Source organism: Tupaia chinensis, unplaced genomic scaffold (assembly GCF_000334495.1).
Source record: "Tupaia chinensis unplaced genomic scaffold, TupChi_1.0 Scaffold000117_2, whole genome shotgun sequence".
Lineage (NCBI taxonomy): Eukaryota > Metazoa > Chordata > Mammalia > Scandentia > Tupaiidae > Tupaia > Tupaia belangeri.
The window spans coordinates 927903-951211 of NW_006159583.1; the positions used below are offsets into that span (position 1 = coordinate 927903).

A 23309-nucleotide genomic window follows, 5' to 3' on the forward strand; every position below is an offset into this window, starting at 1 on the left:
TATGAATTTTTTCAAACTGTGTTTTGCCTGGCTCTAGTAAATTTATACAATAACTGTCTTTCAGAAAATTTGTCTATCAGGGCCTTGTGTGAATACAAATTTAGATATGCCATTTGAAAACCAACCAGTTGTGTACCTAAAATATGTATATATGAAAACGTGTGTGCCCTGTAGAAAAATTTAAAAACAATAAAAACAAATTTAAAAATAATAATTAAAAATAAATAAATAAAACACTCCCTTAAGGGGAAAAAAAAAAGACCAACAGAATTCTTAATTACAACTTACCGCATGGATAACTCAGCACCTGGATGTCATCAATGGCAATATAACCGCTTCTCGCTCCTGAGACTTCAGCTTCGAATATTACCTATCAGAAAAAAAGGAAAACATTTATGACCATCGTTTAAAAGAATGTCCCCAATGTAAGGAGAGTAGCTTGAATATCCTTCAACGTCAATTCGATTTGCTTCCTATTAGAATTGAAAATGTATCATATCATATAGGATAATTTCCTAATCCTTGTTCACGTGAACAACAACAAAAACGTTTGAGAAAGATAAAACTGTTGACAAGGTCAAGAAACTTATTTTTTTTAAAGAACCTACTATCATGTATATTAGATTTCTTGAATAGACAATATTTAGTCAGAATGATGAGGCAGAAGTAGCAAATAAGATAACTATTTTTTTCCTATTGACTTTTTAATTTTTATTATTTATTTAACATTATTGACCATAAATTAGGTACTAACTATGTACCAAGCAAAATGTTAATCACTGAAGATACCAAAGAATCAACAAATGATCTGAACTTTTTATAGCTGATTTTCAAGGATAGAGGCCAACAGAGAGAGTATCAGTATTCCAGGCAAAAGGAACAATACACGTCCCAACCTGAGTGGCACAAGCAGGGACATACTGATCTACAGTGCTAGAAGCCTGAGCTCAACCGTTCAGGTCCTACGTCTTCCTGAAACATACTAAGTAAACACATCTAAAAGTCTAATTACCTGGAAGCCTAAGAAAAGGGGATTACAACATGACAAGATACTCTGAGGGTACCTATATATTTCTCTTTTTCTTTCTATTTCTCTCAGGAAATAAATTTTATAAACTTTTAAAAATGTATAATTACATAGAGTAGGTCTGTATGTTTGAGGGACTAAATTAATGTAAGATGTATGGCTACAAAGACTCAAGAGGGAAGAGCTGAGATGAGAGGGGCAGGCACGGGCGGCCTTGTCTATCATGGGAGCAAGCTCAGGAATATATCTTTCCAATGGTTCTACATCAACACATATTAAAGAAAAAGTTTCCATGTTCAAATGTAAGCTTATGTGATAGGAATTGTATTGTTATAGTCACAGCAAAACTCACGTGTCCTTTCTTTCAATAATGTATACTGTGGATTTTTCATGAAAAATTCGATTTAGCATTTCAGTGTTGCATTTGGTTCCTTTACTCATGGAGATATAGAGATTGTGTCTGGGTGTCTTGTACAGTACTTTTGAAAATGTAATAAAAGTGGGTTTAAAGTAAGCTAATCAAATCAAATATAGTATAATTAAATTGTGCTAATAGAAATATATTTGGCTTTCAGGTAGAAAATGGTCTGAAAGGAAGAGAGACAGATAATGTGCTAGTGGCAGAGAAACAGGGAGGTAAGGAGAAAAAGAAAAATGTAAAAATAACGTTAAGAAAACAAACATACAGAACTTCCTGACTTGTTAGTTGTGGTAAAATACAGGGAAATTCTATGATTTCTGGCTTGGGCTACTAAGTGAATGACATTCATAGGATCCCTAGTCAGCACAAGTAATACATAAAAAGACACAAATGTGGCATAGGTGACTGTAGTTCTAATTAGAGCCTTAGTTAGACCCTTGGAAGCTTAAAAAATTCATCAGGCCCATGAGCATGCGTACTTGCCCAAAATCCCTAGAGGATAATCGTGGCATGACCATACTGCATTTGTTCTTTTCCATTCTCTTCCTCTTCCTCTTTCTCATTCTCTCTCTCTCTCTCTCTCTCTCTCTCTGTCTCTCTCTCTCTTTTATAACTGCATTTACCCCCTGGCCAAAAATAAAAAAGAGGGTCAACAGGTAGTGGGGAGGTTAAGGTGCTAGATCCCACATGGCTAGCTTCATGGTTCAAATCCCAGATTTAGGAGCTTAAGAATAACAAGGGGCACATTTGCATATGTGCCTTAAATCCTGAAAGGAGTGTGGAGAAGGGATTGCAGTGTGGCCATCCTCCACCCCGCGGTGGGGTGGGGGGGTGGACTCTCTCTTTCTCTTTCTCTCTCTCTCTCTCTCACACACATACACACACACCCACACACACACACACACACCCTATAGCAAAAACTACAAAAGAGAGAGAAGATACATATTTGAGGGAGAAGATAAGCAGGCATGTTTCATAAATTTTGAATTTGATTTGCCTAGGACACAAAATGCTTAGGAGATAACTTGATAGCTAGGTCTAAAAGAAATGAGATAGTTCTATATACATTTCTTTTTTTTTTTTTTTTTTAGAGGGTTTTTTCCTTTAGGCGCTAGCCAGACAGGCAGAGAGAGACAGACAGAAAGCGAGAAAGCATCCCCCCAAGGGGGATGGCCACACTGCAGTCCCTTTTCCTCCATTCTCCTCTTGGGATCTTGGGCACACATGTACCAGCATGAGTTTAAGCCACTGGGTCCAGGACTCGAACTGCAGTCGACTACATGGGAGTTCAGTGACAAAGCCATTACACTAACTGTGGGTCCCAAGGTATACATTTCTAAATCAGAATTATGGAAGGGGTTAAGTAACTTATATGAAAGTTATTGTGATGGGTAAGTACAATGGCATAGGAAGGTGGATTAAGAGAAAGAGACTGCTGAAAATGGAAGGCCAAGGCTGAAAAGACAGTCAGCAGAAGGAATGCCAGCAGAGCATGAATAACACCTAACAGTTAAGGAAGGAAAGAAGGGCCAGGAGGTTTTGGAAAATCAATACTCCCACCAAAACTATTAGAAAAGACCAGGAAAATGACAATAACCATAATCTAAAGATATCAGTTATGGGAACCAGCAGTTAGCGTAATGGCTATGTCGCTGGACTCCCACGTAGTCGACCGCGGTTCGTGTCCCGGACCCGGTGGCTTAAAACTCACGCCGGGCGCGTGTGCGTGCGTGCCCAAGATCCCGAGAGGAGAATGGAGAAGGGATTGCGGCGTGACCATCCCCCCTGGGGGGTGATTTCTCGCTTTCTGTCTCTATGTCTCTCTCTGTCTGTCTGGCGAGCGCACGCGCCCTACAGTGAAAATCTCTCCAAAAAAAAAAAAAAAAAAAAGATATCAGTTATCTGTGGAAACATCATCTAGATGAACACACATTTTAGAAGAGAACCTCTGGCATTTTTTTTTTTTTAATTTTAAGTTAATGTCACAGAAAAATGCACACTAATGACATATTATGCAATACATACTAATACAGCAATATCAACAGCATTTATACTTTATAAATATATTTTTTATTTCAATTTCTTTTACACATTCAATCACACATGTCACTTAGCTTGCAAAGTGAATATTCCAGCATGTATACATTTCTCAACAATCCAGCTGGGAATACTATACACTTCCTCCTCAACAGACAATAACCCATCTCCTGTCCTACAAATGCCTCGCCCCTCCATTTCTCTCCCCAATGTCCCTCCTCAGTCTCCCCTCCTTCGCCCTACCTCTTCCTAAACAAGACCCTGGCTTTTAACAGAGAGTGGACAAATATGGAAGATTTACTGCTGAGTTAAGCAAATCAGGTTATGAAGGAGAGACATTGTATGTTTCCAATTAATACATATCAACTGTCTACACTCTATGGCTGAAACTGAATGACTAGAGAATACAGAAACATAGAAAATGGTTACACTTTTTTTTTTTTTTAAAGAGAGATTTTTTTGCTATAGAGTACATATGCCTACCAGAAAGAGAGACAGGAAGTGACAAATCATGCCCTAGGAGAGATGGCCATGCCACAGTCCCTTCTCCTCCATTCTCTTCATGGGATCTTGGGCATGGTGTGAATTTTACAACACCTAGTCCAGGACTTGAACTGCAGTTGACTACATGGGAGTCTAACTACATAACAATTATGGCATCTTCTGGTTCCAGCATTTGCATCCTTTTTATCCTTATTCTCACAACTACTCTTGCAACCAGCATGAAGCCAATAACAATAGGACACAGTAGTCTAGGATGGATTATGGTCTATCTCCTTTCCATTCACATCCACCATAAACCTTCTCTTTTGTCAATTAAACTTTGTCCTTTGTGACTGTTTTTACTGGACAGAGTTGAAGACAAGAAGGAAAATAGATTCTCTGTGGGAAGAAAAGTGTTCCATGATAAAAGAATAGCTAATATATGATCATAAAAATGTGTGTGCATGCGCACATGTACATATGACTTACATTTCACATAAATATATTTGATATGAACACAAGTGCCATATTTTCTAAGTATTGAAGCAAGAGTTTAACAAGAAACAGAGAACAGAGATAAAACTTAAAATAATGTCTAACTGGAGGCATCTATGGCATAGGCTACTTCCTTGAAGTAGAGAAAGTCGATATTCAACACCAAGTTTTCTTGTTTACAAAGTCTTGAGTAAATCACATAAATTTGAAATGTGGGAATTTTAGAGCTAAGACCAACTCTGTAAAATGAATAATACAGTTTTTATTATAAAATACTATGAGGATTAAATAGTAGCATATGTAAAAGTAGTATATAAATCAAGAGGTATGATAATCATTGTTAACATGTGAGGTTTATATAAATGAATTTCAGGGAAATAAGTTTTGTTTGAATAATTGTCCCAAAAAATTACCTATAGAAAGAAAAACTGAGAAGGCCATTTTTGAAAAAAAATTACACTTATGGATAAACCACATATCTGTGTAACTAATCATTGCTCATTATTTTAGTTTTGATATTGCTAGCATTTATAAAATTATTTTAAATTCTAGGTTTCTCTTAGGTTTACTTTCTCAAATTGTTTAAATTTATTTCATGTATGTAGTAAGTTTAAATAAGATTACTATGACCCTGGGGAAAAGTTTCTTATTAGCTCATTTAAATGGAGCTTTATTCAGGACAATAAATTCAAGCCTTAGTTGAGAAAGAGGCAAAATGATTGGCTCTTTATTAAAGGGAAAAAAAATGGTTTCTCTTTTTAGTGACCTCATTTCCCCTGCTAAGTGTTGTCTCTGCTTCATTAATGAGAGCTAAAGGAAGTTTCTAAGATCAGATTCTTTTACTGCTAAAGATCTAATCAGCTTTATCACTTCAACAGAGCCCTCACCTTGTAAGGCTCTTCTGTCCAGTCAGGGAAAACAAATCTCAATAGCTTAATTACGCAAAACTTGCTAGGGTTAATGCTCAGGTCAGAGCTAATGCTTGGTGTCAAGTAGTCAACCAGGGCTTCCCAGAAGAAGAGTGCAGTGGAAACTAAACCAGATGTCAACTTTAACCCATCCAGGAGACCAGCCTGAGAACAGAACGAACAGGCTCTGCTTTCCATGCTGTTTTTACTCCACTCCATTACCTGAAACTCTGAAGGTGATGATTCTAATCAAATTTGTGCTACTCCAGCAACATTCCTGGATTATTAACTAAATAAGTGAAGTAGAGTTGAATTAAAGTAGAGGAAGAAAAAAAAAAAAGGCAAACTGCAGAACAAGGACAACTTTATCCTCCAGCAAACTGAATTCTTACAAAGAAAGTATATAAAAGAGAAAGCTGAACTGAGCATCAAGAAATGAAGGGTCGACTTGTGGGTTTGCTGTCATGCATAACCCAAGCAATTTGTTTAACTTACATTCCTGTAGTCTTAGTTAGACAATACTTCCCTTGCCTATATCACATATGTGTTGTGAAGATTGGATGGTATGTGTGAGATGAATAAAGGAATAGGATATACAATTCTGTTGTCGGAAAAATATGATGCATTGAAAAATATTAAAGACAAGATGTTATGGATATGAAAAACAACTGCCCTTAATTCCATTTCAATATATCAAAGTAGCAAGAATCCAGGCTTCAAAGTCAGCTATATATTTAACTCATTTGCAGCCTTCAACTGTAACTTTTTATTTATGTGAAAATCTATGTAATGTTACTTGTGTAACTTTAAGTTATATAAATGTTTAACACTTTTTCCTCTTCTAATGAAAGGAACTATGACTTCACCTCCAAGCATTAGAGAGGGTTAAATGAGAAAATACACATGAAACCCTAAGCACTGTTCCTGATGCACAGAAAGAAATTAAATGGCAACACAGCCATCATGGGGAAGAACACATCCATAAAAGACATATGTAACAGGACCAGCAGATGGCACAATGGTTACATTGCTGAACTCCCACATAGTTGACCACAGTTTGAGTCCTGAACCTGGCAACTTAAAACTCATGCTAGGTATTCACACATTTTGTGTGCTTGCCCAAAATCCCAAGAGGAGAATGAATGCGAAGGGATTGCAGGATGGCCATCCTCCCAGGCTGGGGACACGAGGAGAGGGGGTTGATATTTCGCTTTCTGTCTCTCTGTCAAGCACACATGCACTATAGCAAAAATCTCTCTCAAAAAAAAAAAAATATATACTGAAGTTATTTTTTCAAAAAACCCTCTCCCTCTCATTGAAGTCCTAGGTCCTCTCCCCCAGCTCGGAAGAACATAAAATATATATATATATTTTTTTTTTTTTGAGAGGTTTTCATTATAGGGCGCGTGCGCTCACCAGATAGAGAGAGACAGAGAGACAGAAAGCAAGAAATCACCCCTCAGAGGGGATGGTCACGCTGCAATCCCTTCTCCTCCATTCTCCTCTTGGGATCTTGGGCATGCACGCACACGCACCCAGCGTGAGTTTTACGCCACCGGGTCCGGGACGCGAACCGCGGTCGACCATGTGGGAGTCCAGCGACAGCCATTACGCTAACTGCTGATTCCCAAGAACATAAATATATTGATATCCCATTCCCATAACCTTAAATTTGTGTTTTTGTGATTTGAATTTTTGAATATTACATGTTGCTAATGTAAAGTACAAAGTAAATTACACATTTGACATCAAAGAATATGTGTGTCAGAAAAAAAAATCTATTTCTAAATATTAATACTTAAATTTTGTTAATAACAGATGTTTGCAATACAAGCAGATGACTTAGGTTTAGATCCAATTATATAAGAAAACATGCATCTGAATCTCTTATTACACAGTGAAGCCTCAACTCTGTGTGTGCAATCCTCAAAGTAGACATTCAACAGATGATAATAGAATGTGAGATAGATACACACATACACACACACACACACACACACACACGTATTTTTTTTTCTTTTTTCTTTTCCTGTAAGGTGCATTGGGCTTGTCAGAGAGAGGGAAAGTGAGAAACCACACTCCAGTGGAGGTGACCACGCCAGTGGGGATGACCACGTCCCAATACCTTCTTCTTCATTCTCCTCTTGGGATTTAGGACACACAACACACACACCCAATGGGATTTTCGAGCTATTGTACCTGAGATTTGAACTGCACAATTTCCTATGTAGGATCCAGTGCATTATCCTCCATGCCACTTGCATGATACATATAAACACACACAAACTCATAATCAATGTATTATATATAATATATATTTAATTACATAATGTATAATATAAACTCTACATTATGTATTATGTATAACATATGAAATGTATTGTGTAATATTTTAATATATTATATATTACATATGTATTTCATATATATTACATATATATATAACAATTCAAGTATGATATAACTCCATTTTTGTAAATAAAGTGTTATCTATAGTACAAATATGTCTGCAGAGAAACAATAGGAAAGAAATAAATTGAACTGTTGACAAAAAACATATATATGTGTATGTGTGTATAAATGTGTGTGTATTATATATGTGTGTATATATGTGTGTGTGTATGTGCACACACACACACACACTTCACACATACCATCCAATCTTCACAATACATACGCGATATAGGCAAGGGCTGTATTGTCTAGCTGAGGCTACAGGAATGTAAGTTAAACAAATTGCTTGGGTTGCGCATGACAGCAAACCCACTACTTGACACTTGACTTCCTGTTGCTGAGTTCAGCTTTCCATTATGCACTTTCTTTGTAAGAATTCAGTTTGCTGGAGGATGAAGTTGTCCTTGTTTTATAGAGTTTGTCATTTTTTTCTTCCTCTACTTTACTTCAACTCTAGTTCACTTACTTATTTAGTGAGGTAGAGTTGCATTAGCCAGCTGCTGGTCCCGGTACACGTGTCTTTTAAGGATGTGCTCTCCCACGATGGCGGTGGTGCCACTTAATTTCCTCCTGTGCACCAGGAACAGTGCTGAGGGTTTCATGTGCATTATCTCATCTAATCCACCCTAATGCTTGGAGGTGAACAGTCAAGAGTTCCTTTCATTAGAGGAGGAAACTGTGTTTAACATTTATATAACTTAAAGTTACACAAAGTTACATATTATGTAATATGTATATATCTAACATATACAATATAGAATACATAAAATTAGGAATGTAATACATAATATATAAAATTATATGTAGATGTATAATATATAAAATACTACATATAGATATATATAATGTATCAATTATGTGTTATATATATATTTTAAAGAGATTTTTGTTATAGGGTGCTGTATGTGCTTGCCAGAGAGATAGAGAGACACACCACGAGAAATCACCCCTGGGGAATGACCATGCTGCAATTTCTTCTCCATTTTCCGCTCGGGATTTGGATATGCAGCACATGTGCCCAGTGTGAGTTTTCAAACCACTGGGTCTGAGACTTGAGCCCTGGTCAGCCATGTGGAAGTCTGACAATGTAATTAATATGTCAACTGCTGGCCCCAAGTTTTCAAGTAATTATATCATTAAATACAGTTGCCTTCCATCATGTGAACTTTAACCATTATATTAGTAATTTCTTAAGGATGCGTCTTAGATCATCTTCTCTTTTACCCATACTTTCTACCTTGATATGACTGAGAAAGACGACCCTGCAAAGAAGACAGAGGGTATTCAGGGATTGAGGGGGAGTATGTAGAGAGATTTCTTTCCTGAATAGAGATATATGGTGCCACAAAATTAATAAAACAGTATTTTAAAGGATACAGATATCAGGAACAAACGCTAGTTGAAGACTAAGTAAAAATGGCAATTAAAATATCTTTTATTAGTGCCACTGAAATCAGACATACCCAAAGAAGCAGTGTCTGTCTGCAATAACAGAACTAGAAGCTTACTGAGCACCATGAAGAGAGTGGAAACGTGAAGACAGCAAACTGAGGCACAGTTCAGGGGCACAACAGCAACACCCTGCTGGATCCAGGCAGGTAACAGGATCAGGTTCCTGGTGGACCTCTACATTCCAGACATGCATATCTGTGATCCTACCCTGCTGGAAGGGCTATAGCAGGTTGCACCATGAGGTCCTGTTGGGAGTGCTTGCCTTTCTCTCTTTCTCTGCTTCCCTTTTTCTCTGCCATTTATCTCTTATAAAAGAAATACGTAAAGGGACCAGCAGTTAGCATAATGGCTATGTCGCTGGACTCCCATGTTGACCACGGTTCGAGTCCCAGACCCAGTGGCTTAAACTCATGCTGGTTGCATGTGCGTATATGCCCGAGATACTAAGAGGTGAATAGAGGAGAAGGGAATGCAGCATGGCCAGCCCCCCCTGGGGGGTGACTTCTCACTTTCTGTCTCTCTATCTCTGTCTTTCTGAAGAACGCATGCGCCCTATAGCAAAAACTTAAAAAAAAAAGAAAAGAAAGAAAGAAATTAAGAAAGAAAGAAATTTAAAGACAACAACCCAAAACCTTCTACAGAATGTTTGTCTGAATGCATTGACAGAAATTTAAGGACTGAGTGAGATTTGAGGTGAAGGAGAGTGAGTGTTCAATTTATTATTCCTTTTAAGTTAGGAAACATCTAATCATAGATTGTATAGAGATTATTTATTTTGTTAGGAGATATTTGAATGTAAATAAGAGAAAGGATAAATGTTACTGTGAGATAGGATAGGATCAGTAAGATCTGAATCTCAAGGCATAAGAGAATATCTGTGTTTTTTATAATATGAAGAAAGTTGAAGACACATGAAGATATAATATGTAGGACTGATAAATAAGGAAATTTCTATTAAATGGACTCAATTTGCTCACTTCTGAGGAAAACTAATTTAAAAAAAAGTGGCTGACATTTAAACACTTCTGTGAAATGCAGAGGAAGATGAGAAAGAAAGCTGTAGAGGAAAATGTAGTAGTAGGTTATCCTGTTGTATTGTAGCCTCAACTGAAGTTGACACATGAATTTCTAGTGATAAAACTATCATATGGTGTGATTCATTTGATAGCATTTGCTTGAATTTAAGCCCAGAAAAAATGGATAGAATAAAGCTACACGAAAAGTGTATAGAAATGGCAAATGTTTTATGGAAATGACAGAAGTGTAAGAAAAATCATCCTGGGGGATGGCAGGTGGCATGGTGGTTAAGGTTTCTGGACTCCCACATGGCCGACTGCAGTTCAAATCCTGGACCTGGCAACTTGCTCTCTCACTTTCCCTTTCTCTCTCTCTCTCTCTCTTTCTCTCTCTCATGCTCATGCTCACACTCACTCTCTCCCACTCTGGTCAAAATTAAAAATAAATAAATAAAGTTAAATAAAATAATTCTTAAAAAAGAAAAAGAATTCTAATGAAATCAAATGTTCGATGAGCAAATTAATAAACAAAAGACTAATGTTTTGATAGAGTGGAACAATCAATGAGACTGATGGATGAGCTAATTAAAATGAATACAGAAGGAAATGAGGAGGGCTAAATGCTGTGCATTGGGAACCACATCCATATAGCCAACAGTTGTTCAAATCCTACTCCCAGTGGCTTGAAAAACATGCCAGGCAGTTGCACACGCATGCCTAAATACTGAAAGGATGGAGAAATGGAGGAGGCGAGATTACAGCATGACCATAGTCATTGCAGGGTGCTTTCTGCCTCTCTTTGCTCTCTGGATCTCTCTGGAAAGTACATGTGCCCTCTGACAATAAGGGAAAAAAAGTTAAATGAGTACGTGCAAAGTTAGAACCGCTGTGAAACATTACAACACCTATGTAACTAGTAGGTTGGTGAGATGATTTAAGACAGGTGAACTTTGGATCAGGGAAGGTAAAGGAACTCTCAAAGGCTTTTCATGAATATACTGAAGTCATTCAGATGAGAATGGCTTGGAAGTGGAGAGAGCAACTCCAGGTGATGCTGGTAATAAAGCTAATGATGAATAGAAGAAAAAGTTTACAGTCCAAAAGAAGTAATAAGAAAGATGAGATATGGTTGAAATGAAAGATTTTGCAGGGGCAAAGATGCTTCCAAGTTCTAGTCATGAGTTACAGGAGAATTGATACTTTTTTGGTGGCAAGGTACTTGCACTTGGTGGAGAGAGACAGATGGGGGTGGTGTGTGTGTGTGAGAGAGAGAGAGAGAGAGAGAGAGAGAAATCAGCCTCTGAAAGGGATAGCAATCCTTTCTCCTGCACTTTCCTCTCAGAATTTTGGACAAGCGTACATATGCATCTGGGGGATGTTTCTCATTTCTTTTCTTTTATTTTTTCAGAGATTTTTGACTTAAGGTATATGCACTTGCTAGAGAAAGACAGAAAGACAGACACAGTGAGAGGAAAAGTGAGAAACCACACCAGGGAGGGGGGGTGTTGGAGGGGAAGTGGCCATGCCACAATCCCTTCTCCTCCATTCCCCTCCTGAGATCTTGGGCATGCACACACAAGTGCCTGGCATGATTTTCAAACCAACAGGTCCAGGATCTGAACTTATTCGGCCATGTGGGAGTCCAGTCTGGCATGATTTTCAAACCACCAGGTCCAGGATCTGAACTTATTCAGCCATGTGGGAGTCCAGTGATGTAACTACTACACCATCTTCTGGTCCCTGAAGAAGTGTGTTTCAAGCTGTTAGATCTGAAACTCAAACAGCACATTCAGCAAGTCGCCTTAATCACCACACCAACTTCAGGCCCTCTCCTTCCTTCCTCCCTTCCTTCCTTCCTTCCTTCCTTCCTTCCTTCCTTCCTTCCTTCCTTTCTTCCTTCCTTTCCTTCCTTTCTTTTTAAAATTATATTGTCTCTTAAAGTTTATTCATTTCCTCCCTAAGTGAGAAAGGGACAGAGAAGAGAGAAAGCATTCCCTACTGAGTTTTGACTTTCTAATCCATCCCCAGCTTCAGTCAGTCCCAGATCACGGGTACTTCTATGCCTGGCATACTTACGGAGGACTCTGGTCACAAACCTAGAACCTTCCTTTGTGGGTCTGCCTTGCAGTCCACTGTGTTTTATCACTATGCTACTGTCTGATCCCCAGTATCTTTTCTTTTAGACATTTGGGAAGAGGTTTTCCAGACTAGAGCCACAAACTGATCTAAATATAATTACATAATTAACTGTATTCGTCAAGTTGAGATGTTTATATCCTTTACGGAAGTATAAGCTTATTGAGAGTCACAAATCACTGAACACAAGAATCCTATTGAAGTGAGGCTAGCAAGGGTTCTAATATGTTATAGAAAATAACTATGGGGGCCAGCAGATGGCATAGCAGTTACATCACTGGACTGCCACATAGCTAACAATAGTTTGAGTCCCGGACCTGGTGACTTAAAACTCACACTGGGCACCTGTGTGTGAGTGCCCAAGATCCCTGGAGAAGAATGAAAGAGAAGGGATTGTAGTGTGGCCATCCGCCGTGGGGAAGGGGATGATTTCTCACTTTACCTCTCACAATCTCTGTCTCTGTCTCTCTCTTAGGTGAGTGCATGTGCCCTAAGGCAAAATCCTCTACCAAAAAAACAATTATGTAATTTCAATAGATTCTACTTAATATTGGGCTTTCAGTGGACCAGCAGATGGTGTGATAGTTACATCACTGGGTCCCACATGGCCAATCATGGTTCAAGTCTCAGACCTGGTGGCTTCAAAATGACTCAAGGCACATATGCATGTGTACCCCAGATCCTGGGAGGATAATGGAGAAGGGATTGCAGCATGGCCATCCCCCTAAGGGATGACTTATCCCTTTTTATCTCTCTCTCTTTCCTTCTCTCTCTCTCTCTCTCTCTCTCTCTATCTGTATCTCTCTCTCCCTCTCTCTCTCTCTCTGTCTCTCCAGAAAGCACACACATCCTATTGCAAAAAATCTCGAAAATAGATTTTTAAAAAAAAAATAAATAAAATATTAGGTTGTTGGAAAAGTCATGACACATTTTTGCATAGATATATATGTCATGACTTTTCCGATGGCCTGATAGTTTTACCTCAAAGAAAAAAAAAACACTATTATTACATGTGGTATTCAGCTCATTTTTACCTATCTCATAAAATTGTGTTGATATTATAAAATGACATTCCCTTGACAAAGTTCCAGATAACTTTCCCAAATTAGTTTCAAAATGATGAAAACACAATTACTTCCCTTGAATAATTCCATTTTGCTGTTAGGCATAAAATACTGTCGAAAGTCCTCAGAAGAATGTCCACAGAGTAAGTGTAATAGCTACGTGAAAATTGAAAAATTCTAGAATCTAAATTTTTTTCAAATGTGAATATCTTATTTTCATCTATACATAAAAACAAAGATACACATTACTGACCGTTGATGCCAACAGTCCAACACACACCTGACAGCTGCTATTACCCACTGTAGTTTCTCTGAGAGGCAGTGATGATGTGGAATTCTGCTTTCTCAACTAAGGATTAGCAGAAAGTGTTAGAGAAAAGGAGCTTCTCTATATCAGATCCCTGCGTGCCAGGCTGGCTTGCCTGTTGACTCATGTAATAGTTTGCTTTCAAGAGTTTAAATTGTGAAAATGCCTTTAGTAAAGGCCTTGGGGCTCTCTGAACCTAATGAATTCTAACAGCCTTTGCCAATTGGTTCCTTACTTGTTTAGTTCCTGAAGGAGATATAAACTTGCAATCACAAAAGGTAAATAGATAAAATATAAAAGCAAGGAAAGTATTGGTAGAGGTTTTGGCTTCAAAGCTGTTTGTAAAAATAATTATAGGGAGTTCAGGGGCCAGAATGTGGTATGGTGGTTGGGGATGCTGGGCTCCCATGTGGCCAACCACAAGAGACCTGGACCTGGTGGCTTTCTGGCTTTCTCTCCGCCCCCCCCATCTCTCGCTCTGATCCTCTCTGGTCAAATTAAAATAAATAAACAAAGTTAGATAAAATGGTTAGAAAAAAAGAGTAATTAGGAAGTTTGATTATAAGCCAACAAAATAAGGAAGACAGTTAAGACATGTAATCTAGTCCAATTGATTGATGTAAACCTTTTCATACTTCACATTTTGACTATCCACAGCACTCCCATAACTTACAGATGCAAAAAATACAAAATCAGTTATCTTTCAAAGATGCTCTGAGATTAAATATGCCCAGTTCCTTAGGAAAACTGGACCTATCAAAACATCACATCATGACTTCAAAGTCTGCAGTTAGTAGTTAAGGGTAGAGAGATTCTAAAACCAACGCTCTCTTATCTGAATACATATAGGTTTTTGCCATAACTACAGAATTGACCGCTTAGTAAGAGCTACTGTATGAGTTTAGATATTCTTTCTCTTTCATACACACACATCTAGCCACATCATTCCATCTCTCTTTTTTTTTCTATACAGCGCGTGTGCTCGCCAAACAGAGAGAGACAGAGAGACAGAATGCAAGAAATCACCCCCCCCAGGGGGGATGGACACGCCACAATCCTTTCTCCTCAGTTCTCCTCTTGGGATCTTGGGCACACACACACGCGCCTGGTGTGAGTAAGCCACCGGGTCTGGGACTCGAACCGCGGTTGACCACATGGGAGTCCAGCGACATAGCCATTACACCAACTGCTGGTCCCCTCATCATTCCATCTCTTTATCAGTCATAATAATATTATCATGACCAATTAATTTTAGGGTACAACAGTATCACCAAGTATTCTTGAATAAAATACCAATGTATCAAATTACAATAGCTAAGGTGACAAAAATATCCTGAAGCTTAGCATTACTGGTTGCCAATGTGATAAGAGGGACTACCTCGTTATTTGGCAAGCATGATGATATGAAGTATAAGAAGGCTGCACTTGCGTCATGAGCAACTACAACATCCATCTAATGGCAAGGCTTTGCAGAGTGATATTGTGCTTTGCCTGAAAACAACAGAATATCCATCAAGGTGCACATCAATGTTGAGGAAACAGTAAAAATGCAAGATCACAGATCTGAAGGATAAAACAACACCTAGGAGTTTTCAGACCAAAGTACATTGCATAAAAGAAAAGCCCAAATAAGTAAATTTTCAAAAGGCTCCATACCAAAAATCAATATGCAAGTATAGTACATTCCTACTTTTCAAATTAGTCCAGGGAGTTGGTTATCCCAAATGTAATCATCAAAAGTATCTAGAAGGTCTACATAAAGGAACAATAATTATTTTTACAGCTTATGCTCGAATGTTTAAACTCATAATTATAGTCCACTAATCATTTAAATTAATTCTTCATTCCTGAAATCCTACCCAAACCTGAGCTAAGAATGAATAATATTCATTCTTAGAAATTTTCTGCCAAGAATGTGTGTTCTCTGCAAACTCTCTATTATCATTAAGATGCACAGTGGCACATCAATGTTTATTGCAGCACTATTCACGATTGCTAAAACATGGAACCAACCCAAATGCCCCATACAGATGAATGGATTGAAAACTGTGGCACATATACTCTATGAAATACTATTCAGCCATAAAAATAAAAAAAAATAAATTAAAAAACCTGGCTTTTGATAGAAAGTGAAGGAATGTGGTAAATTTACTGCTGAGTGAAGCAAGCCAAGTTATGAAGGAGAGATATTGTATGTCCCCACTTAATATATACCGAGTGTCCGCACTCTATGACTGAAACTAAAGGATGTACAAACACAGGAGATGGTTGTGATTGCCATATGTGGTCTGTGTGGAGGAGTGGGACCTGGGGAAGGACATCTGGAGGAGGGATAAGAAGATAGAGCATTGACAGGACAGGGAGGTAGTGTGGTTATCTGCTGAAGATATTTTGATCTACTAGATTGGGGAGAAATGTTCACATATTGAAATTTTCGCTTTGTAAGTTAAATAATGTGATTGAATGTATAAAAAAAATAAAAAAAAAGATGTACAGTGGTACAGTGGTAATGCAATGCTATGCAATGATGAAGTTGCATGGAAAGGTCCCAGGTTCAGGTCCTGGAGGTCTCCTAGTAATTGCTAGGCACAGGCACAAACACCTGTGATCCTAGCTAGTAAAGGTGGGGGTGGACTGTGGTATGAAGACCCCATTGGGGGGTGTCTCTCCTCACCCAAAACAATTAATAAATAAACTTCTTTTTAAGAAGATATCTTGGTGGAATCAGCAGGTGGCATAATTGTTTCCCAACTGTGGTTTGAGTCCTGGACTCAGTGGCTCAAAACTCACACTGGGTGCTGTGTGTGCATGCAAAATATCCCAAGAGGAGAATGGGGGAGAAAGGACTGCAGCATGGCCAACCCCACTCGGGGTGATTTTTCACTATCTGTCTCTATGTCTGTCTCTGTCTCTCCAGTGAACACACATACCCTATAGCTAACATCTCTCTAAAGAAATAAAAAAAAATAGGAAGAGATATCTTGGGGAGGGGAAATATGTATGGTACCGCTTTTCCCAAAAGGTTTTGATATAAGAGCCTCAAGATAATAGAGATACACACCCACAAACATATGAACAGACAGTACAGACGCACATAACAACATTAGGTATCAAAACCTCAACTCTGAGCTACAGACCTCAACTCAAAAGTGGTCCTGACTTGCTGGGGTCTCCGGGAGTTATTACAAGGATTAAAAGCAGTTGTACACCATTTAGGAAGTTTTCCATCAATGTCACCCACTTCTTCTCTTTCCTGTCCTTTTTCAGGGACTGAGCTGTCACTGGTCTGCTTTCTGACCCAACTGGTGACAAACAAGGAACAAGAGGACAGCTCCTCATGACACTGATGCTGAAGACCCTGAGAAAAGACCTCTCGGCTCTCCTGTGCTACCAGTAACTCAGCACCACAAACTCTAACTCCCCCACACCTAATTTCGCCTATCACCTCATCACTAAACTATGCTAGCATGACTCTTCTTCCGTTTTAACTGAAGGCATAGGTGTGCCACTGGCTGAGACTAGAGACCTCAATGTAAGGTGTGCCAATTCCCTACTCTCATTAGAGGCATCTCCAATTCCAGACAAGCAGGCAGAGCACAATGATATAGCTGATATGACTTTAAGATATGTATTCAGAAATAAAGTAAAAAGGACACACTATATGGCAGCCTCTGTTAGAACATGAATTTACCAAAACAGTGGAAAATTGCAAAGGTCGTTAGAAGAGGAAAATGAAACGAAAATGTACTTAAGTAACCTGAGACCTAAAAACTCCATTAAACATATTTTTCATCCTATGGATCTGTCCTTAGATACATAAGTAAGCATCTCACATCATAAAAGATATGGTGTAAAACTGAAAGTGGGAAGCAAAGAGTAGCAGAAAATTCATCAGCAAAATGTCATTTCTGTATCTTTACTATCATAGTTCCAGCATCTGAGTTATATTTTATTGTTAGTTGTCTGAGCCAAAAATAAAAGATGACTGGTTAAGGTTTCTATTTCTATCAACATGACACTGAATTACAGTACTATTTTTCCTCGCTTCCAGAGATGTGCCATTTGTCTTCCTACAATCCACAGGCAGAACCTTTTAAATTTTAGCACCAATGGTCCAATCTTCCACATAGCAGAAGTAGATCACTTGCACAACTATATCTGCAAAAATGCTTCCAAACTAACACAGCAAGTCTGCTCCCTGACAAATATAAGTGTTTCCCAAGAACTTTAATTTATAATCATGGAGCTCAATTAAGAAAATTAAAATTGGTATTGCAAATTACAGTGTGGGCATCACATATTCAATATCTATTAATATATATAATCCATTGATGATATGCACTTATACAGAAAAGCAAGATTTAAGTGAACCAGGTGATTCACTGTGACTGAACAGGTAGGATGGCAGGATTAGATCATATGCAGGCAAAGTTCAACCACATGCTAAACTTGAGCTACCACATCACAAATGCAAACATGTTAATAAGTAGTTTGATGAAGCCACTTGTAAAAAGAGAACTCTCTACGAAACATTGTACCAGTTTAGGAATTAAGTAATTTCAAAAGAACTAGGACCTTTCCCTCTTAAAAATTTAGGTTTGAAGTAGGGGAAGATTTTTATACAAAATTCATTAGAATAACTTCTTTGCCTCCTCTCAGTTAAATTTAAGGACAGAAAGTCTACAAATGTTAATATTTTATTTTACAAGTGATATAGTCAAATACAATGGTATCTGTGGATATAAAGATTAAATAGTACTAATGTAATTTCTCATCACAAAATTTATGCTGTTAGTGCTTTGGTTAGCAAAAAGCTTAGTCAAATTTCAAAAATACTTGGCAGGAGAATAGACAGTACATTTCACAGTCAGCTTCTTAAAGCTTCTTAAAGAGAGAGAGAGAGAGAGAGGGAGAGAGCTTCTGACCATATCCTAGCACTATATTAATGCTAGATACCCTGGCATGATTATACAAAATGGGTGCTTAAACCCAAATATGTTGATATGTATTTGCTTTATTTTTTTTCTTAAAAATCTATTGAGATGAGTACACTAAAAGTATATGGTTTATTTAATTCTTTGCAGAGTATCAACTGAAAATTTTAGTAATATACTTAAAATATTCATGTGTCATAAGTCAGCAAAAGACAGTCTTTAAGATTTTAAGAATCCTCCTTGCTAAAAATTAAAGAGTTTAAAAATGCATAGAATATTAAGAGAAAAAATAAGTAGGAGAAGGAAGAGGGGAGAGGTGGAGAGGGAGGAGGATAGAGAGAAGAAGTAGAAAAAATGGCATCCTTTCCAAAGCAAATTCAACATTGTTTTTAGGAATACCCTTAACCTCTCTGGGTGTCTGGCAATCAACAGAAGTGGGTTTTCCGAGGCAGAAAATTTAAGAATTACAACAGTAAGGAAAAAGAAACCCTAGGAAGTCTTTGTACAGTTATAAAGACCTGTAACTATATACTAAAAAAGTGATGATTCATGTATCAATTCTGGGTGTCCTGTAAAACAAAAGGAATTGTATAAAATCAGGTTTTAAAGATGAATGGGGAGAGAGAAAACTAGGTCTTCATTGAGGACAAAATATTAGGGAGGAAGATCAATGAAAGCTTTACTTTTATTGGCAAGATTTGGTCGTAAGTGATAGATATTATAATGACCAAGTGCCTCTTTTAAAGAAGAGTATAAATAATAGAAACCAACCTAAAGTGACTTAGTCAACCTGAAATAGAATCTACTCAAATGATTCTAGAGGATCTGTGAAAATCAAAGGCCTTTGCCACAGAATTCAGTAGATATTTAAGCTACTGAAGCTCTGCATTGATTTTACCTATTAAAGTATCAATAAACCATACAGATGATGAAAGCAACAAAATATCATATGAGAGAGACCAGGTCAAACATTCTCAAAATCTGGTTCTGGCACTAGTAGACATTAGCAATATCCAGGAACATTTTGTCGATTCTGGAAGTTGGGCCCAAAGATCTGTGTTTTCACAGTTGCTCCAAGTAATGATGATATCGGCTAAAGTGTGAGAATTACTCTTCTAGACTAAAGTTGAATAATCTCTATCAATTTTGAGGTAAAGAAAATGAGGTAGAAATTATGTAATAATCTTTTTTTTTTCTTTTGGAGATGTTTTTGCTATAGGGCGCGTGCGCTCGCCAGACAGACAGAGAGAGACAGAGAGACAGAAACTGAGAAATCACCCCCCAGAGAGGATGGCCATGCCGCAATCCCTTCCCCTCCATTCTCCTCTCGGGATCCTGGGAACGCATGCACAGGCGCCCGGCGGGAGTTTAAGCCACCGGGTCCAGGACTCCAATAGCGGTCGACTACATGGGAGTCCAGCGACATAGCCATTATGCTAACTACTGGTCCCAAATTATGTAATAATCTTAATCTGACAGCTAGCAGTGAAAGAAGTGGTCAAGGACCAGTCTCATTTTGGTATCTTTACCTCTGCATGCAAGATCGAATCATAGGTGGAGTCATAGGTTTTCCTCGTCAGATACAGCTACAACAAAAAATATAAGCCTGTATAAAACACTAACTTTAAACATTTTAAACAACTGGACATTTATGCATCAAAAAGTTATGAAGTATCTACTATTTAGTAGACTAAAAATTGACAGAAATTCCTCATTTTGGTTTTTGTCTGGAAGAGAGCAACATCATGGAAGAAGAGACAGATGTGTTAGGAAATAAATGTAGCATACTTCTGATGAAAACAGAGTGATAGCTCCGGGGCTGGGCCGGGACCTGAGCGCTGCCAGATAGCATTACCATATGAAATTAAGCATGGTAAAAGAAGAGGATTATATGTCTGATTCCTTCATTAATGTCCAAGATGATATCAGACCAGGATTGCCAATGCTGAGGCAAATCCAAGAAGCCCGTTGAAAAGAAGAAAAATCACAGGAAGCTAATTTGAAAAATAGGCAGAAGAGTTTAAAAGAGGAAGAACAGGAGAGGTAACATTGGATTGAAGAATACACTTGGCCCTGAAAACAAAGGGTTTTCTTTGCTCCAAAAGATGGGATATAAAGGCGGTCAGGCTCTCGGCAAGAGCGGACATGGTATTTTTGAACCGATTACTCTCAACATCAAAACAGGGAAAAGTGATATTGGTCATAGACATTATTAAAATGAAAACCAGAGGAAAAATTAGAAAGCTACAGAAGAAAGATTCACATGAAAAACCAAGCTGAAGAGAAAGCTGCAGAGCAATTTCGAATATGACTTAAAAATAAGCAAGATGACATGAAGCTAGAAGGAGATCTTAAAAGAAGTCAGCAGTTAGTGTAATGGCAATGTCGCTGAACTCCCATGTAGTCGACCACGGTTCGAGTCTTGGACTCAGTGACTTAAAGTCACACCGGGAGCGTGTGTGTGCGTGCCCAAGATCCCGAGAGGAGAATGGAGGAGAAGGGAATGTGGCATGGCCATCCCCCCCTGGGTGGTGATTTCTCACTTTCTGTCTCTCTGTCTCTCTCTGTCTCTCTGGCAAGTGCACGTGCCCTATAGTGAAAAACCCCTCCAAAAAGAAAAAAGAAAAAGAAAAAAAGAAGCCAGCAAACCTGTCAGCAGTTAGATGCCCAGAAGAATATTCAGGTTTCCAGGGTGGCATGGCACTGTTTGAAACTTGAAGAGGAGACTGAAGAACAGGGAAAAAAAAGAACAGGACGAAAGCAAATATAATAGTGAATATTTAATTGTACTGGAAAAATTACAAATATTGACTAGTTGTTTAAGAGAAGAACATCTGTATTGGGTGTGGAATAGTATATGAAGATAAATACCTATCTTTGAATAGCCCAGGACCAACTTCTGCAGATCATGACTGAGAGATTCCCAAAAAAGTGGAAACTTGAACCATATTACTGACTCCTAGAAACAGAAAATTCAGCAGTTGGAATTTCTAATTTTTTATTCCAGTAAAGAATAAAAATAAATAACAAAAAATTAAAAAAAAAAAAACAGAGTTATAGAAAAGTAAGGGAGACTCCATTAAGTAGTAAGACTCCATTTGGAAGAGGGGCAAAAGATTTCAGAGAAGTAACCTTTGAATGATTCTCTAGCCAAAGAAACATCTTTCATTCACCAAGCACTTAGTTATCACATACAATATTCTAGTCACAAGGGATACAGAGAAAAATAAAAAGGCACAGTCATAACTTCTGAAAGGTGAAAATCTATGACATGTGTCTAGCATTCACAGAAAATAAGGAAACATGAGAACCAGCAGTTAGCTGGTAAAGGCTATTTTGCTGGACTCCCACGTAGTTGACTGCAGTTCGCGTCCTGGACCCGATGGCTTAAAACTCATGCCGGGTGCGTGTGCGTGTATGCCCAAGATCTCGAGAGGAGAATGGAGGAGAAGGAATTGCGGCGTGACCATCCCCCCTGGGGGGTGATTTCTCACCTTCTGTCTCTCTGTCTCTCTCTGTCTGTCTGGTGAGCACACGCGCCCTATAGCAAAAACCTCTCCAAAAAAAAAAAAAGAAAAGAAAAGAAGGAAACATGTGCAAAAACTAATTACTACCTGAGAAAGCAGAAATTGATTCAAAAAGGCAAAGATCCCAGAGCAGGTCATGCAAAACAGTGACTAAGAGAGCATTAGAAACCAGATGAGGTCCACTTGTGATAGAATGGCCTTAGGAACCATGGTGAGTTATTGGCACATCTAGTTTCAGTAAGGAAGAACAGGACAGAGGAGATAAAGCCTGGACACAGAAGGTTGGGACCTTATCTTGCGGAGATGTTTATGCCACAAGCAGGGGTCTGCTCTTAAATCTGAAGTTACCATGATGTCTTTGAAGCATTTTCCAAATGAAATAATATGATTGATCTTCACCTTAAAAAGGTCAGGATGGTAGCAACAACCAGATTAAAGAACTAGAATCTCATCAGAAAAACCTACATCTAATAGTATACTTAAACATGCTTGGATATTTATCACCCAGAGAAGAAATATTTACTGCATAACTACTATGCATAAAATGTAGGGAGATTTAAATCTTTTAAAGTTTGCTTATTCATTCTGGGAGGAAATAAAAAACAGATAAAGGAAGAGAGAGAAAGCATGCCTAATGGGGTCCCAATGTTGCAATCCACCCCACCCCCAGCCTCTGCCACTCCAGATCATGGGCATGTACATACCCAGCGTAGCTAGGGAGATATCCAGATGGGAACCCAGAGCCCTCCCATGACAGCCTCCCTCACAAAGGGTTCTCACATTTTACTGGGGCCACCCTCTGGTCCCAAAGCATTAGATTAGGTTTTATGCTACATTCATATATGTATTTGTGACAGTATCCAACATATATAATGAAATACCCCGGAAAACAGGTGTACGTGTATATGGTGTAGTTCGTCTTTTTTTTTTTTTTTTGAGAGGATTTTGCTATAGGGCGCCTGCACTAACCAGAAAAACAGAGAGACAGAAGACAAGAAGTGAGAAATCACCGCCGGGGTGGGGCGGGGGGGGGGGGGGGGGGGCAGCG

General features: G+C 38.4%; 1 protein-coding gene and 1 pseudogene across 5 annotated transcripts in view; one reads left to right on the forward strand and one right to left on the reverse strand.

Moving 5' to 3' along the window:
- The window catches only part of PTPRK (protein tyrosine phosphatase receptor type K), a 665572-nt gene that overhangs the window by 311428 nt on the left and 330835 nt on the right, over positions 1-23309 (reverse strand). For all 5 annotated transcript variants that reach the window (XM_006144267.3, XM_006144266.3, XM_006144265.3 and 2 more), the window contains exon 4: positions 289-370. In XM_006144267.3, coding sequence (XP_006144329.1) covers positions 289-370 — 82 coding nt within the window. The remainder of the gene's footprint in view (positions 1-288; positions 371-23309) is intronic.
- Positions 20596-21650, forward strand: LOC102500373 (G patch domain-containing protein 11-like; annotated as a pseudogene).